Source organism: Felis catus, chromosome B4, assembly GCF_018350175.1.
Source record: "Felis catus isolate Fca126 chromosome B4, F.catus_Fca126_mat1.0, whole genome shotgun sequence".
In the NCBI taxonomy this organism is placed as follows: Eukaryota; Metazoa; Chordata; class Mammalia; order Carnivora; family Felidae; genus Felis; species Felis catus.
In genome coordinates, this window is record NC_058374.1 from 132,151,132 (window position 1) to 132,169,453 (window position 18,322).

The window sequence follows — 18,322 nt, forward strand, 5'->3', positions numbered from 1 at the left end:
TAAATAAAACTATATTGCAACCACCAGAGTAATAATTGATTTAACCAAGAATCTTCAATGGATGCTAAAACTAAATGGTGAAAGCTTATTGCAGAACATGATATTTACACACATAAAGTATCACCCCACAAACTGCTTATTCATTAAAAAGGTGAAAAGGTATTTTACGGTGGGGAAATCTTGTGAACACGATCTTAATCACATGATCAAACTTCTCATCACTAATAATGGGACAAACTGCCATCATGTGTCCCCTGATACGATCTATAGAGAAGGTCATATTATTGCTTAATAATTTTCCTGCCAAAAGTGTTCACTATTTTAACTAATGAGGAAAAACACCCTCCAAATTGAGGGACATTCTGAAAAACAGCTGGCCTGTACTCTTCAAAACCGTCAGTGTCATAAAAGCCTAACAAACACTGAAGAGTTGTTTTGATTAAAGGAGACCAAAGAGACAGAACAACTACATGTAGTGCGTGATCCTCATTAGTCCCGAATCAAAAACAAAATGTAAAAACCCCACCAGCTATAACAGACATTATTGAGACAAGTGGAGGCACTTGGATACAAATGTATATCAGATAACACTAGTGTGCCGATGTTAAATTTCCTGACTGATACTTATATTGTGTTTATGTAGGAGAATGTTCTTGTTCTTACAGGAAATATGCGGAAGTATTAAGAACTGAAGTGTCATAACATCTGTAAATAATTCTCAATTGTTCCGGTGGAAAACCTCTCAAATGGTTCACTAGAAAATACACACACACACACACACACACACACACACACACACACACACACACACATATTTGAATATATGCATGTGTACCTATGGAGAAAGAGATTTTACACACATGTACACACACACACACACACACACACACACACAAACATGAGAGAGAAAAAATCTGACAAATGTTAAGAATAGATGACCTTGGTGAATTGTATATGTGTATTCATTGTACTAGTCTTGCAAATTTTCTATGGTTAAAATTTTTTTCTAAATATAGGCTTGTTGAAAAGACTGACATCACGAATGTGGGGTTATTTTGATTGCTTATTCAGATACATAATGTTCAAAATATTTGATGGTGGCAACTAATTTTTCTTTGAATCTTCTGTTTTCATCATCCTATTTTAGGTCTCCTTGCCTTTCTGTTCACTGCCATCTGTCAAGCAGAGCCATCAATAAGTATGTAACGTGCACAGACACCTCAATAGATTCTGAATATGCTTAGTGTGAACTGAAGTTCTGTTTCTTCTAACAGGAGACTTCTCTCATAGGACCTCTTATGTATCTCCTATAGAGAGCCTCCCTTTTTGTTTTTGGCTGACAGCTTATTAGCACAATAGAAGCCATTCATGTATATGCAATATAAATTTTTATCTTTTTCTTATTGTCCTCCAATATCTTTTTAGTCCTAGACAAACGAAGAGCCCAAAGTATCTCTGAAAATGGTTAAACTATTGCTTCATCCTGTAAAGAACTAGAGATTCTGGAAAACAAGTGATATTTGCATTTATAAAGTAATATGCACTGTGCAATAAAGTGATTTGTGATATATTTGTGCCCACATCAGAACTGATCATTCTGGAATTATTTTCTATTCTTCACTCTAACCTTTTTGATATTAATTGAAACACAAAAGTAGAATATTGGGGCTTACGTCATAGTTGCTCCTGGATCAGCAGTCATTTGATTGGTCACAAACACAGCCACATTATATTCTGCATCAATAAATAAAATTGACAAACTAAGAGAATGGCAATATAAACAGTTCATTGTTTAGATTTCAGAGTTTAGGAATACTGTGCTTTATTTATACTCCTATTTTTTCATTGATAACATAAATTAATTTATTTAAAGTTATTATTGTTATTATTATTTTTAGGTACCTTATTTTGGTTTAAAGTCAGTATGTTGGTTTAATAAAAGAGTTGTAGTCCCACGAATTTTAGTTTTTAAAAATATACTGCCTCCTGACATTATTCTGAGTTCTCTGCAAAGCCTACTCAACAGTCACAGATGCTATTCTGATAGTACCATTTATTTTAAAAATCTACCTTCTGAGATTTTTTGGAGTCGTGACAACATCTGGGCCAATTTTTGTTGCCGTTCAGCCAACTCCCCACGACCGCTGAAATCCACTCGGAAAAGGGCCATTATTGAATCAATGATCTACACAGGATTCACGTAAAAATAAATGTGCATTCGGCAAAGGAAAGAAGTTAATTTGAATTGGAATCAATAGAAGAAAAATAATATGCTAAGTGGCTCTCTGAGGGAGCAGTATTTAAAAGCTTGTACCAATAGCTTGAAGATGCCAGCCTCTTCGTGGAACTTTGCTGCTACATAATCAAGTAGCTCCATCTGATGTTCACCTGGTGGGAAATGCAGTGAGAAAATGTTACAAAAGCTAGAAGAAGCAGAGGCTAAGATCATGTATGTTCTTGCAGTCAGGCAAAAGAGAGTACTGAAAGGATTTTCTTGGGCACCTGGGTGGCTCAGTCAGTTAAGTGTGCGACTCTTGGTTGTAATCTCATGGTTTTGTGAGTTCAAGCCCCGTGTTGAGCTCTACGTTGACAGTGCATTCCCTTTTCCCTTTTCTCTCTGCCCCTCTGTTGCTTGTGTTCTCTCTCTCAAAATAAATAGATAAGACTTAAAAAAAAAAAAAAGAAGAAAGGATTTTCTTAATTATTTATGGATTTTTAAAAATAAATGTTTATTCATGTTTTGGGCGGGGGGAGGGGCAGAGAGAGAGGGGGACAGAAGATCTAAAGCAGGCTCCACGCTGACAGCAGTGAGCCAGATGTGGGGCTTGAACTCATGAACCATGTAATCATAACCTGAGCTGAAGTCAGACACTCAACCAGCTGAGTCACCCAGGTACCCCTATTTAAGGCTTTATTAAATATGATTTCACATTCTGCCTTAGCATGCATGCTAAATGCTACATTATCCAAAAAGAATGTTACTCTCCATTTCAAAGACAAAGAACAAGGACCCATTTGAGAGCATTTTAATATCTAAGGGCTTGCCAGATGATAGGTAACATTTATGGATTAAATATATTTGGAGGAAAGTAAAATTAAGAAAAAGAACAGTGCCAAAATGTTATAAGTATCACCCAAATAATAAATCAGTGCTGCCAACCTTAAAACAGCTCAAGCATTAAATTAACATGGGGCTCTTACTAGTATATGCACGTGCATAAAGTACATTGTCCAGTACTGCATCATGGTCTACATTGAAGCGGTCAGCAATGTCCCGAAGACGATCTGGACGGCTGGAGTATGCCAAGATTAAGGATCCAATAAATGAATTTCAAAAAAAGTTTAGGTAACAACTACAAAAAATAATACCTTAAGTAAACTAACAGAGGCAAACAACATCCCTGCAAAGGTATTCTGGAGGATACTAATAATCACTTAAAATCTATATCAGATTTTATTTTTCATAAGTGCCCAAATTAATAAATACCTTAGGTAGTGATAACAGTGATAGAAAGGATGAGGCAGTGATGAATTTAAATATTAAATAATCTAGGGGAATCTGGGTGGCTTAATTGGTTAAGCCTCGGACTCTTGAATTCAGCTCAGGTCACAATCCCAGGTCATCGGATGGAGCCTCCCTCGAGCCCTGTGTGGGGCTCCACACTGAGCGTGGAGCCTGCTTAAGATTCTCTCTCTGCCCCTCTCCCCACCTTGTGCACACACTCTCTCTCTAAAACAAATAAATAAATAATAAATAAATAAATGAAATAAATATTAAATAATCTAATCTTCACAATAACTTTGGAAGCTGCTTGTCATGGCCTATATTACATTTTACAAATAAGGACACTGACCAATAGAGATTAGGCAAATGACTCAGGATCATGCAGCAAATCAGTTACAAGAAGAAAACTAGAGACTAAGATTTGTATCTCTCTTTTGATCTCAGTTCTATAAAAATAGATCTATCCTAGGAAGATAATATCACTGAATTATAATTCAAGTCACTTCACAGTGAATTAATTCACTCTCTTTAAACTACTTATGTGTTTAATATGAAATAATTTACTATATCATTAACCATGAGTTTTCAACAAATGATAAATTTGACTACATGAACCGAAGGATCAAAAAGTAATTTTAAGGATCAAAAGGAAATTATCAACCTATGGTTTTTGGTTTATTTAGAGTTTAAAATCTACCTTCTTCTAAAGGACTTGTGTTAGCTTTCTGAAATCAGTAAATTCATTGGGAGGCAAATTCAGCGCACCAGCAAAGGTATTTTGGAAGATGCTAATAATCACTTATATCTATCTGAACTATATAGGAGTAATAAACATTCTTTTAGGTCTTATCCACGGTCTCGTTCCACTTTGTTTACACTGCTTTTATAATACTGATCATACTATAACTAACTGTAAAACAAGGACAATTTACAATCTTATTTGTGACATTTACAACTGGTTCCATATACGTTGAATTGGATTGTCTTTAGGATTTCCCAGCCATCTGGGAAATCTGCATATTCTAATGCAGTAGTATGTTCTTTTCTTCAGAGCTTCAGTGATAACCACTAAAATCTTCCATTGCTACTGACTATACCCCATAGACGTTTTTGGTGGGCAAGTCAAAGAAGACAAAGAATTGGAAGACTAATAAAAATGTTTTTCACTACATTACTTTTTACAGAACCCAGTTACTATGTGACTGGGTGTGTAAAAGGTGGGCTTATGCCGAAGAAAGTTCAAATCAACCTATAAAATATTTGTTAACCAATTACCATATGGAATTGATAATCATTTTAACCAATTACCAATGCATTGTGGAAGGAGGAGTTGTAAGACAACATAAGGAGTTGTAAGACAATCCATATTATAGGTAAACATAAAACAAATTAAGAAGGCAAAATATAAACATATAAAAAACAAAATATCAAGAGAGAGCAGTGTACCTGTAAGAGAAACCAAAGGAATGAGGACATTCCAATGGGGCTCTTGAATGTCCTTGTTCCCCCCAACCCCAGCTGTTCTTCCCTACTCCCTCTTGCGTATGACTTAGCTCCAAACCCGTCCCCTCCACCATTCTTGATAAAATCCAAATTGCCCAAACAGTGGCTGCTCATCTGCAAGAACAATTCCTCCCTCTTTAAGAACCATTCTTAATCAACTATTTCTGAAAGTAGCTGAACTCCAGCTGCGCTCCTCTTGCTACAGCCCTACACAGCATTCCACCCTCCTTCCCCAAGTTTGGAGTCTCCTTCAGAGTCTTCTCATGCCTGCTATTTCCAAATAAAGTCTTCTGCACACGGTTCTGGTTTTTTTTCCCTTCTACTAGCGTATTTTAGATAGTAAATTCTATAACAGCTTAGGAAGGACCAGGTTTTTTAAGTTGAGTAGTTAGAGAAGATTAGAAAAGGCAGGCCTTCAAAGGACAGCTTTAAAGGATTTGTATGATTCAGAAAGACTGTGAGGTAGGGGTAGATGGATCACATACTGAAGGAGGAGGATAGAAATATAGCCTGCAGGGGCCCCTGGGTGGCTCAGTCAGTTACAGGTCCAACTTTCCGCTCAGGTCATGGTCTCATGGTTTGTGATTTTGAGCCCCACATCGAGCTCTGTGCAGACAGCTCAGAGCCTGGAGCCTGCTTCTGATTCTGTGTCTCCCCTCTCTCTGCCCCTCCCTCGCTTGCACCCTGTCTCTCTTAATTAATTAACTAAAGAAACATAGCCCACAAATTTCTCTGGGACTGGCCAAATTAACACTTAAGAGTGAGAACAAAATAAAGGCATTTTCAGACAAGCTAGGGCTCAAAGTTTACCACCTGCATTACTTTTCTGAAAGAATGACTTGAGCAGGTACTTCAATAAAACAAAAATACAGGAAGGAAGATTTGGGATGCAAGCAACTATAATGAACAGAGAAATGAGTACCTTTATAGTTAAATCTAACTGACTGCTGATATACAATGTTTCCATGTTTTAGAGACAATAATATTGGACTAGAACAGACTGCATCCATTTGTCTCTAACAATGGTAATAGTGAGTAATGAGATCTGAGAGCTAGGCTGGGGCTTCATTGTGAATGGCCTTATAAACTTGTGCAAGACTTTTCCACTATGTTAAAAGCAATTTTCGGGGCACCCTGGGTGAGCTCAGTTGCTTAAGCGCCATCTCATGGTTTTGACTCAGGTCATGATCTCACGGTTCATGAGTTTGCGCCCCACATTGGGCTCTCTGCTGTCAGCACAGAGCCCTCTTTAGTTCCTCTGTCTCCCTGTCTCTCTGCCCCTCCCCTGATCGCTCTCTCTTTCTCAAAAATAAATAAAAGCATTTAAGAAAAAGAAAAAGAAAAAGAAAAACAATTTCCCAGGGTACCTTATTGGCTCAATTGGTTAAGCAACCAACTCTTGTTTTGGAGTCAGGTCATGATCTCACGGTTTGTGGGATCAAGCCCCGAGTCGGGCTCTGCACCGAAAGTGAGGAGCCTGCTTGGGATTCTCTCTCTCCCTCTCTCTCTGTCCCTACCTACCAGCAATCGCTTTCTCCCTTTCTCAAAATAAATAAACATTTAAAACAACAACAACAATTTCCTCTGGGGTGCCTGGGTGACTCGGTTGAGCGTCTGACTTTTAATTTTGGCTCAGGTCATGATGTCACGGTCATGAGATCAAGTCCCTTGTCAGGGCTGGGTGTCAAGCCTGCTTGAGATTCTGTCTCTCTCCTCTGCCCCCTTCCACCCCCCCACCCACCCCCTATGCGTGTAAAACAAAAAACCAAAAAATTTCCTCTGAACCTGATAACCTCCTCAAACTACTATATTTCATCTTCTATTTGTTGGTTAATAACACTGCCTCCATTCCTTACTGTTTATTCACAACAAGCTTCCATCATCTTACTTTACTGCAAATGCTCTCTTGGATTCCTAATGTCAAACCTCAGTGATCTTTCTCGGCTTCCACCTTCTCTCTCTTTCTTTGTGGAACAGTACTGACAACGCTTTTCTTCTTGAAATTTTTCTCTGGCTAAGCCTCTACAGCTGGATTTTCTCCTACTTCCTCTGTCTGTATGGCATCTTCTTTTTAGTCCCTCTTCCTAAGCTGAGGCACACCCCAAAGTTATGTTCTACCTCTTCTCGGGTAGAATTCAACATTTCCATGGATGTCTTCCTGTTCCTCACATTTAACACAGTAAAATGAAACACACCATTTGTCTGAAACATGATCTTCCCAATTCTACTTTCGGCATGATTATCCTCCCAGCATCTAGACAAAAAACCTGACAGTAGTGTTTCAAACCTCTCCTTCCTCTGTCTACCAAACAGAGTCATCAAATCCTATCAATTTTCCTCCCAAATATTTTTGTCCCCCACTTTTTTAAAGAATCTTATTTTTAAGTAATCTCTACCCCCAACATGGGGCTCAAACCTACAACCTCGAGATCAAGAGTGGCACGCTCTACCTATTGAGCCAGTCACGCACCCTTGTCCTTTTCTTTTTATTCCTACTGCTTCCAGCCTAGATCAAGCTCTCATTACTTGCCTGCAATATCGCAAAAGTATCCAATTTACACCCCTCACCTGGTTTTAAAGCCCTTCATATCTAAAACCCAAATCACCTTTCCAGCCTTAATTCTGAAACACATTTCAATTAAATTACAATTCTTTCTGTCACCCAACCAGGTTCTGCCCTTTTCTCTTCTGTGCTTTTTTGTTCTCTTCTTACCTTTCCCTTTATTTTGAACCATGACTTTGAGAGAGTCAACAATCTTCTTCCTAACTATTAAGTACAATCTTTGGAGAAATAAGAGGATAAAAAACGAATAAAATATAATTTTCTCCCATGTATTCATTTTGTGAATTTTACACCAAACTCATCTGGAGAACTGAAACCTTTTGAAATAAAAAGTGACTTGAAAACTCTACCAACTGTTTTCCCTGTGGCTTTTCTCATTATTGCTGGTTTAGGAGATGATTGTACAAATGACATATTTCAATCAGACTTTCTTTTATAGTAACATTACTACATCATACTAATTATGCTAGCAACTTGTTTAAATAAAAAGGTTACAAAGTATTTTCTGTATCAATGAAGATAATCTTTCCTCCTGAGTAGCCACCTGCTCCTGGAAGTTGAGCTGTCACTAGGAAGCAATTAAAAAATTAAATAATATTAATAGGATTGAATAACCTTTGTATAAGTGACTATATAAATTAACACAGGGTTTGCATTGGTTGCAACTCTATAGTCAATCTGGCAAAGAATCATGATCCTTTAGTTTCTAAAAGCATGTTACATTCTTGTATTACTAACCAATGGTAAAATCATAAATATTCCACCAGCATGGTAGCAATTCAACAAAGAATATCAGTATCTCTCACAATGGGAGATATTCATGAAAGTTAGTTCTCTTCTAGAGAACAGAATTTAAATATTACTTTCTTCCTATAAGAAACAATCACAAATATAATTTATGCTATATAACTTATTTAAGTAACCTTTCAATTAATGCGTGTCAAATTTTAAAATGCATTGTCTCTCTAGGTAGTAGTAGCTGACACTAAGGAATTTCTTTATATTAGGTTCAAGCATTATTTCATTTATTTTTCAAAACAACCCTAAATTTGGCATTATCATTACTCCTATTTTACTGATGGGAAAATAAGACAGGTGAAGCCACTTGCCCAAGGTCACACAGTTAGCAGTGGTAGAGCCAAGACTGGAGCCAGGTATTTTGATTCCAGAATCCCATTCTTAACTGCTTAGCCATGCTTCTTCCACTCAGGTCAAAGAAATGCAGAGTAATGTCTTTGTACAGAAGGAGATAGTTTGTTTATTTGTTTTAGTAACATTTATTTTTAAGTCTTAGCTAAGGCCAACCTTACGCCATGGAAAGTTAGAGATTCTAGGCCTCAGCTGATTTTGTGACATTTTTGTCAATAGAATACAGAAAAGATGAAATGGGAAAAATGGAGACAGTGAGGGCCTCTCTCCACCATCAACCCTCATATACCTATTCACTTCCTCCCTGGTTCCATTCAGGTGTTCAGAGTGCAGCACATATACCATTAACGCATTCAAAGACTGGCTCTGATATTTGTGTAACGATGGGCAGTTTACTTAACCTTCTTGAGCTTTAGTTTCCTTGCAAATTTGTTCAGGTTACATGAGATCATATAAACTACCAGGCACAAAATAAAATTAGTATGTGATAGTTACAATAATTATTGTTATTGTTGTTGTACATCCTTACCACAGAGGGTATGAGAGAGCTGGGTTTTTCCAGTACGAAATTCTGTAAAATATAGAAAAAAACAAAAACCACATAGTTCATTTTTAGATGTTTTCATAAAGAATAAAATACAGACTCCGAGTATGATTTTCTTTCCAATTATCAAAACTTACATATAAAGTACTAGTATGTCATGGGTGCATTCTACAATATGAATACCAGTAGTAAAAATAACTTTAAAAAACATTTATCTATTTTGAGCGGCGGGAAGAGAGAGGAGAGAGAGAACCCCAAGCAAGCCCCATGCTCAGCACACACAGTCTGACACAGGGCTGGATCTCACAACAGTGAGATCATGACCTGAGCATCAAGTGTTGGATGCTTAACCAACTGAGCCACCCAGGCACCCCAGTAAAAACAACATTTTAAAGCTATTTGTTCACAGAACTGTCCTTTAGAAAAAAAAAATTATTTAAACCAAGTTTTCCTTAGGATTGATTAATCATTGTGAGATAATAGAAAAAGAAAAATATATATATATATTTTGGTCTCTGCCCTCTAGTTCTTAGCACAGAGTTCCTCAAACCCTTGTAATTTTCTAAGTGATAAGAGCACTACAAGCATCTTTTGTTTCAATGAGGCCACTCTGGGTGGACTCCTGATGGCTTCTGATGGATGGATGGGGGCTGGTCACCAGAAAGACCAAGCCATGATTAAAAGGTTGGAATTTTCAGCACTCTTCTCCTTCTCTAGAGAGGGGAGAAGGGCTGGAAGTGGAGTGAATAATTGATCATGCCTGTGTGAGGAAGCCTCCTAAAAGTCCCAACAGGATGGGGTTCACAGAGCTACCGGGTTGGTGAGCACATGGAGGTGCTGGAAGAGGGGCACGCCTGGAGAGGACATGGAAACTCCACACCTCTTCCCTCATACCTTTTCCTACTCATCTCTTCCCTCTCGATGTTCATCCATATCCTTTAGCCTATCTTTAATAAACTAGTAAATGTAAGTAAGTGTTTTCCCGAGTTCTGTGAGCTGCTCTAACAAATTAATCAACCCCGGGGGCGGGGGTGGGGGGGTGGGGGGGAAGGGGTGGATGTTGGAATCTTGGATCTACAGCTGGTTGGTCAGAAGCAGGTAATAACCTGGGCTTGTGAATGGCATCTGAAGGCAGGAGACAGGTGGGGAGGGGATTCTTATGGGACTGAGCCCTTAGTAAACATATGGAATCTGATGCTATCTCTGGGTAGATAGTGTCAGAATTGAGTTGAATTCTTAGATACCCTGCAGGTATCCAAGAATTGCTTACTGTTGTGGGGGAAAACATCCATATATTTGGTGACCAGAAGTGTCAGAAGTCAAGTGTATTGTGTGAGCAGTAAAGGAGACTCACAGGAAAAAATACACAGTAGGAAAGAACTGAGTTTTCACTACATAGGGAAAAAAATACTGAGTTTTTTCATTTTAGTCATATAAATGAAAGTTTAAGACCCTACTACTAAGGAAGGAGAGCCTCGGGTCCTCCCACTGCACTGAGATCCTCTTAGGGAAAGCTGAAGTAGTCTCAGATTGGTGGCATGCCCTACCTCCCAACAAAAGCAAATCCTTTCTAGAGAAAAACTTCCCGATGCACCAATTTAGGTCCAGTGAACTCCCATAGATCAAAATCAGGCAATAAGGTCACAAATATCAGTAAATACACAAGGGAGTGAGCCATCAAGACTGACAGTCAACAGAAATAACAAAAACCAGATTTATTTCTCTACATCGACAGAAACATCAACAACAACAAAAAAACCGACTTTGTTCCCCTAAGGACTGCAGATACTGGAATTGCCAGACATAGTATATAAAATAGCTATGCATGAATTGTTTTGAAGAAAAATAGAAGATATGATCAGGGAAGAGAAAATCTACTCTCTACGTTCATGGAACATGCGTATCCTAGAAATAAAATTGATCCCAGTATTCAAGTACCTTTTGAAGGAATAATAGAAAAAATGTCTACTCTTTTAGGGAAGTCAGAGAAAAAGAGGACAAATGCCAACCAGACCTATCTGTTAACGTTGGAATTTGTTTCAATTGCTGCCCAGAATGATCCTGTAGTATAACCGAGACTTCACCATAAGTTTCAAAATAGATACAATTTACTAATTGTTATTTGTTTAATTATATATGTATGCATGTGTGTGTACTTCTTTTCATATAACAAAATACGAAGGTTTTACCGACCTCCAAAAGCTTCTGTGATTGCCATGCTTTCAATTCCACCTCCTAGCAACTTACTGGAAATAGAAAGTAAGCATTAGTAAAAGGAACAGAAATAGAAATATCAAGAAAGGAGAAAGCATATCATATGTCTCCTATCTATCTATCTATCTATCTATCTATCTATCTATCTATCTATCATCTAACATGAATGGGAATTCTTGGCAGAATGGATGACACTCTTCCTGTCTAGACCACAGGTTCTGCTGCATGTGGGCAGGGTGGATCAACAAAACAACATATAAGCCCTGCTGTTCTTGTTCTTACTTCTGGATACCAATAGGAAATGGGCTTTAAGTCTCATTCTTTTTTTTTTTTTAATGTTTATTTTATTTTTGAGAGAGTGAGAGAGAGACAGCACGCACACAAGCAGGGGAGGGGCAGAGAGAGAGAGGGAGACAGGATCCAGGAGGGCTCTTTGCTGACAGCAGAGTCCAGATCAAGAGCTTGAACTCATGAACCATGCAATCATGACCTGAGCCCAAGTCAGACTAAGCCCCTCAGGGGCCCCTTAAGTCTCATTCTTTACAACTGAATTGAAGCTTGAATAAACGGTCTTAGTTATTAACTGGGTTGTTCATATTGTGCTTGGGACTATTCAGTGTTTAAATATAAGGAGAAACGTATGTAAAATAGATATTAGGAGAATTCACTGACTGTCACCATGATTGGTTTATTTCACACAAACCACTCTATGAAGAACATGTCAGGATAGGAAATATTCAAAGGTGTTATAGGTAATGCTAGCAGTTAGAAGAATAATGGTCAGATTTTGGCAGCATACATTTATTTGGTAACCCAATGTTTCAGTGTATTTAATATTCTTTTTTTAAAAAAATTTTTTAACGTTTATTTATTTTTGAGAGAGAGACAGAGCATGAGCAGGGGAAGGAACAGAGAGAGAGAGACACACACAGAATCTGAAGCAGGCTCCAGGCTCTGAGCTGTCAGCACTGAGCCTGACATGGGGCTCAAACCCACAAACCATGAGATCATGACCTGAACCGAATACTTAACTCACTGAGCCACCCAGAAGCCCCTACTTAATATTCTTGATGTGAAAAGACCTAAGGTTAAGTCATTATGTCATTCATTCATTAAATGCAACAAATATTGTGTTTACTAAGACCCAGAAGGAGCGCTTTAAAAAGCTTTGTCGTTTTAGGGTGCCTTGGTGACTCAGTTGGTTTAGCGTCTGACTTCAGCTCTGGTCACGATATCATGGTTTGTGAGTTCGAGCCCTCAGTCGGGCTCTGTGCTGACAGTTCAGAGCCTGAAGCCTGCTTCAGATTCTGTGTTTCCCTTTCTCTCTGCCCCTCCCCAGCTTGTGCTCCATCTGTCTGTCTCTCTCTCTCAAAAATAAACATTTTAAAAAATTTTTTAAAACTTCGTTGTTTATACTAGCATGAATTTTGAGACATGATCACAGATTAGACAAAGCATTAATAGATATGGATAATCCAATAGATTTTATATTTACATAGTTTAAGAGGGCAATTTAAGTGTAAACTGAGGCAATGTCAGAAGTTACCCATAAATTTAATGAGGACTATGTACTTTAATGAAAAAAAGAAAAATCTAGGTACCACCTGTATAACTTGAATCTAAAGGCCATGGGTTGAAAGACCATCCCATTTGGAGGGCTTGCACTTGAAGATCTATAAATCTACAAACTATTAAATTGAGGTTTACTTGTCCCTCCTCACCTTGAGAAAAATTCTAAAAGGCTGTGGCTTTAGAAAATCTAGGACAAAATTTCTGGTTGATATGCAATCTTAATCAGGCGAAAAAGTAACCCCAAGGTTTACCTGACAGGGTACCCCAAATTACTTCAGATAGCATAACTGTTCACTGTGAAACTCAGGAAAATTTAGAATTTAAGTATAGGAATAGTGTTTTTAAAGCTAGATATTTAAAAATAGAGCCACAACTCACACCCACAGATGACCATTTTCATATTAAATTTGGGAATAATCTACATATTTAGTATTTGAGAACTTTCATTATTATTATTATTATTATTATTATTATTATTATTATTATTTTAAGTAGGCTTCATGTCCAGCATGGAGCCCAATGCAGGGCTTGAACTCAGGACCCTGAGATCAAGACCTGAGCAGAGATCAAGAGTTGGAAGCTTAACTAACTGAGCCACCCAGGTGCCCCTGTTTGAGAACTTTTAAAGTTTAAGAGAATTTGACCTTTTTATTAGAACAGATTAGCCTCTAATTGATTAAATGAGTTGATAACTAAATTTATGCAAAGTATCTGAACATTTAAAAGTGCTGAAGATTCATTATACTTATAAGTTTAATTTATTAGATTTAGAAAGACATTCAGGTAATTGGAAAATTTTAATAATTATACCAATAAGGTCCTTAAAGGAAATATATTAAAATCACAAATATAACCTAAAATGTTTAAGGAAATTTAGTTAACCATGTTATGAAAGCCCCCTTGGGGCACCTGGGTGGCTCAGTCTGTTGAGTGTCCGACTTCAGCTCAGGTCATGATCTCACACTCTGTGAGTTTGAGCCCCCGCATTGGGCTCTGTACTGACAGCTCAGAGCCTGGAGCCCGCTTCAGATTCTGTGTCTCCCCCTCTCTCTGCCCCTCCCCTGCTCATGCTCTGTCTCTCTCTGTCTCAAAAATAAATAAAAACATTAAAAAAATTAAAAAAAAAAAAGAAGCCCCCTTACAATTTGCTGGATCTATAAGTGGACTTGCAGCTCAAGGAAAAATGCACAACATGTTAATAAGTCAAATATTAATTTTTAAAAACCTAGTTCCTGAGTAATCTTTTCTGTGCCTAAAACTCAATACTGAGGACACCGGAAAACTCACTATGACAGTAATAGTTTCTTTAGCCCAACGTTGCCTAAATCAGGATGTGATAGAGCAACTGGAGAATATCAAGTTATTATTGGAGTCAAGTTGTTTTGGTGACCGACCTGATTTTGACCAATTAACTTTAGGGTAGGAATTCCCAAAGACTCTTCCTTAGCTGTTACTTGAAAAAAAAGATTCTGTGATTTTTTTTTTTAATTTTTTTTTCAACGTTTATTTATTTTTGGGACAGAGAGAGACAGAGCATGAATGGGGGAGGGGCAGAGAGAGAGGGAGACACAGAATCGGAAACAGGCTCCAGGCTCTGAGCCATCAGCCCAGAGCCCGACGCGGGGCTCGAACTCACGGACCACGAGATCGTGACCTGGCTGAAGTCGGACGCCCAACCGACTGCGCCACCCAGGCGCCCCTGTGATTTTTTAAATTTAGGGCAATGTTAAGTTAAAGAGGTGTTTTGTTTCACAGTAGGATTTCATACCCTTTAATAGGCTAGTGTGCACTGTGAATCTCCAAAAGAGTAATATATAGTATACTACACTTCACCAACTTATTTCATTCACTATTTGTTTATTCATTCAGTCATTTAATAAATATTCACTGAGAACCTAGTTCATGCTAGAGATGGTTTATTCATTTGGGGTAAAGCAGTGAACAAAAGACAGAAATTCTCTACTTTGTGGAGCTTACATTCTAGTGGGAGAACAGACAATAAATAGCAATAAATACTTAAGTAAAATATGTAGTATGTCAGATATCATTAAACGGTATGGATAAAAATTAGATCCAGAAAGGAGATAAGAAGTACAGAAGATGAAGGCAGGGGGTTTAAATATTTAAATAAAGTGATTAGAGACCTCACTGAGAAGTGGACATTTTATCAAAGACCTGAAAGCAATGACAGCAAGCCATGTAGATACAGGAGGAAAAAGTGTTCCAGGCAAAGGAAATGGTAAGTATAAAGGCCCTGAGGCAGGAGAGTATCTGGCATGTTCTAGGAATAGCAGAGAAGTCAGTACAGTTCGTGCATAGCAAACTAAAAAAAGATTAAAAGATGAGATTAGATTAGAAGTTAGAGAGGATTTTGGCTTTTGCGGGCGTCACTGGAGTAGTTTTGGGTGGAGAAGTGTTATGATCTGACCTAACTTTTAAAGGGATCATTCTGGCTCCTGTGTGAAGAACAAACAGCAAGGTCTGAAAGACAGAAGTTAGAAGTTATTATAATACTCAAGAGGAGATATTAACAGGTAGTTTGAACCAGTACAGTAACAGTGGAGGAGGTGGTGAGAATTTTTATTTCCTCTTTTTTCCTGCACACACACACACACACACACACACACACACACACAAATATATAAACATTATTATGGAAAATGTCAAACATAAAGTAGACAAAAACAGTATAATAATGAGCCATCACGTACCTATCACTTAGCTTCAACTATTATCAACTATGAACTCATGTCAATCTTTTTTCATATAAACCTTCAACCACTTCCCTCTCTTCTCATATTATTTTAAGTAGATACTAGGCAACATATCATTTCATCCTAAATATCTCAGTAGGTATCTCTAAAAGATGAATACTCTTATTCTTAACATAATCAATCACAGTACCATTATTACCTAAAAGAGTAGTAATTCCTTAATATCAACTATTTAGTAAGTGTTCAATTTTCCGTCTCATATATATCTTATTTTTTATAGTGTGCTTGAATCAGGAACCAAATAAAATCCACATATTGGGAGTAGGTAAAAGGTGTTCTAAATCTCTTTTAATCTCTGGGTCTTCTTCCTGACTGTTTTGATTCCTTGTGATTTACTTGTTGAAGAAACTGGGTGGTTTGTTGTTGAAGGTAGAGCATCAGGATCTGTTAATGAGGAACAGTTAGGGCGTGAAAGGAAAAAAACACAGCACCAAGGATGACACCAAGATTTTAGTTCTGAGGATCAGAAAAGAGGCAGATCTGAGATGAGGGAGGCTTTCAGAGGTACAGATCTGGGGCAGATATCAGAAGTTTGGATTTGGATCTGTGAAGTCTGAGTTGCCTAGTAGACATCCAATTAGTTGGACGCAATATTTGACTATGAAATCCTTTCTTCTTGGAGTATCTTGTGAGGCCAGGGTTTTGAGGAATATTTTGTGGAAATACTGCTTTTGTTCAAATCTTAGCCACTCATCTAATTTATGAATTAGTAATTCTGCCTAGTAAGGTAGGGAAAATAAAAAAAACACATGCTAGTCAACTTGCATTAGGAAAATGATGACTACGTCTCAGGAATCATGAGATAGTAAGTAAAAGGGGAAGTTAAAACCGCTGATGCTAAAGAACAAAAACAACCCTGAATTATTTCTTCTAAAATATTCAGTCTAACAACTGATTTTTAAATAAAACCCAAAGTGAAATGGAATTGCTTTTATCAACAAAAAGAAAAGGAAATGAAAAGTTAAACTGATTTTCAAAATGGTTTTTAAATACAGGCTGATTCAGAAACTACTTATAATTTGGATCTGAATTTCTTGTAAGGAATTTAATCCTGCTTCTACAAATCGTTTGGAATTTGTTTGCTTCAGTAGCCTTTCAGAAGGAAAAAAAACTACTTCAAAAGAAAAAGCTATTTTGAACAAACTCAAGAAAAGAAATACTATATTCCGAAGATTGTGTCTAGTAGTTGTAAAAAATATGAGATACACACTCAAATTCCTGGCTCCCAGTGGTAATATGGAAAACCATCTTTCTCTTCTCACTATACTCAAAGGCAGTCAAGAATCCTGGTTCCTACAGAAAGACAAAAGGAAAGGTTCAAAAGGGTATATGTTGCCCAAAACTATTCACGTGATTATCAGAGTCATCGTTTGATACAAGCTACAGTTCATTTGTCTTTGAAGGCAGCACAAGAGCATAGTTAAGAAAACAGGCTCTGGGGTCACCTGGGTGGCTCAGTCAGTTGAGCATCTGACTCTTGATTTCAACTCAGGTCATGATTCCAGGGTTGTTGGATCAAGCCCCAAGTGGGCTCCTCACTGAGTGTGGAGCCTGCTTGAGATTCATTCTCTCTCTCTCTCTCTCTCTCTCCCTCCCCCCCCCCTCTGCCCCCTCTCCCCCACTTGTACTCTCTCTCTAAAATTAAAAAAAAAAAAAAAAAAGAAAACAGACTCTGGAGCTACCCTATCTAGGTTCAAAATATGTCTTGGGAGCCTGGGTGGCTCGTCAGTTGGGCATCCTACTCTTGATTTCGGCTCACATATGATCTCACGGTTGTGAGATCAAGCCCTGCATCAGGCATTGAGCTCGGAGCTAGTTTGGAATTCTCTCTCTCCCTCTCTCTCTGCTCCTCCCCTGATCACCCACTCTCTTTCTTTCTCTCTGTCTCTCAAAATAAGTAAAAATTTAAGAAAAGTAAAATGTCTCTAACACTAGTTATATGATTTGGAGTAAACTACTTAATCTGGCTATACTTTAACTTCCTCTTTTGGACCAAATGGGGATAAGGAAACTGTCTCTCTAATAGGGTAGCTGTAAAGTTTAAATGAAGTATATTTATGTCATAAAGCAGAATGGTATTTTACTAAATGATTCCATTGATTTCATTGAATGGCATCATGCCCCCCCCCCCCCCAGCTTGGCAAGTTTCAAGGAGCACAGAAATTCTAGTTTTCACTAGGAGACATTATCTTTCACATGGTAGGAATACTACTTATCTGCTGAATTACTGAGCTATAGCTGATGCAGCAGAAGAACTAGTGAGACTAGGCCCTGATGTGCTCTAATGACATGGTCTAATGGATTTCCCTCTATGTTTTATACTATGACAGTGGTTCTCAAATTTTGGAGAACTTAAAGGGGGGTGGGGTGGGTAAAAAAAGCCCAGGCCTATCCTATTTCAATGAATCCAGGCCTATGTTTTCTTTACTAAGCCACTCCAGGTTATTCTGATACACACCAATATTTGGAACCACTGTACTATGAAATTAACTTCCTTC

The 18,322-nt window shown here is 37.8% G+C and overlaps 1 protein-coding gene across 10 annotated transcripts in view; it reads right to left on the reverse strand.

Annotated features, from left to right (window-relative positions):
• The window catches only part of DMC1 (DNA meiotic recombinase 1), a 42,107-nt gene that overhangs the window by 19,247 nt on the left and 4,538 nt on the right, over positions 1 to 18,322 (reverse strand). For 7 of the 10 annotated variants that reach the window (XM_019835580.3, XM_019835579.3, XM_045062374.1 and 4 more), the window contains exons 5-12: positions 17,035 to 17,117; positions 11,458 to 11,510; positions 9,250 to 9,291; positions 8,067 to 8,139; positions 3,202 to 3,293; positions 2,315 to 2,388; positions 2,071 to 2,185; positions 1,674 to 1,734 (exon numbers count right to left, since the gene is read on the reverse strand). In XM_019835580.3, the coding sequence (XP_019691139.1) occupies positions 1,674 to 1,734; positions 2,071 to 2,185; positions 2,315 to 2,388; positions 3,202 to 3,293; positions 8,067 to 8,139; positions 9,250 to 9,291; positions 11,458 to 11,510; positions 17,035 to 17,117 (593 nt within the window). Of the gene's footprint in view, positions 1 to 949; positions 1,176 to 1,673; positions 1,735 to 2,070; positions 2,186 to 2,314; positions 2,389 to 3,201; positions 3,294 to 8,066; positions 8,140 to 9,249; positions 9,292 to 11,457; positions 11,511 to 17,034; positions 17,118 to 18,322 lie in introns of those variants that run through there. The other 3 variants (XM_045062375.1, XM_019835584.2, XM_045062376.1) reach the window with 2 other exon arrangements.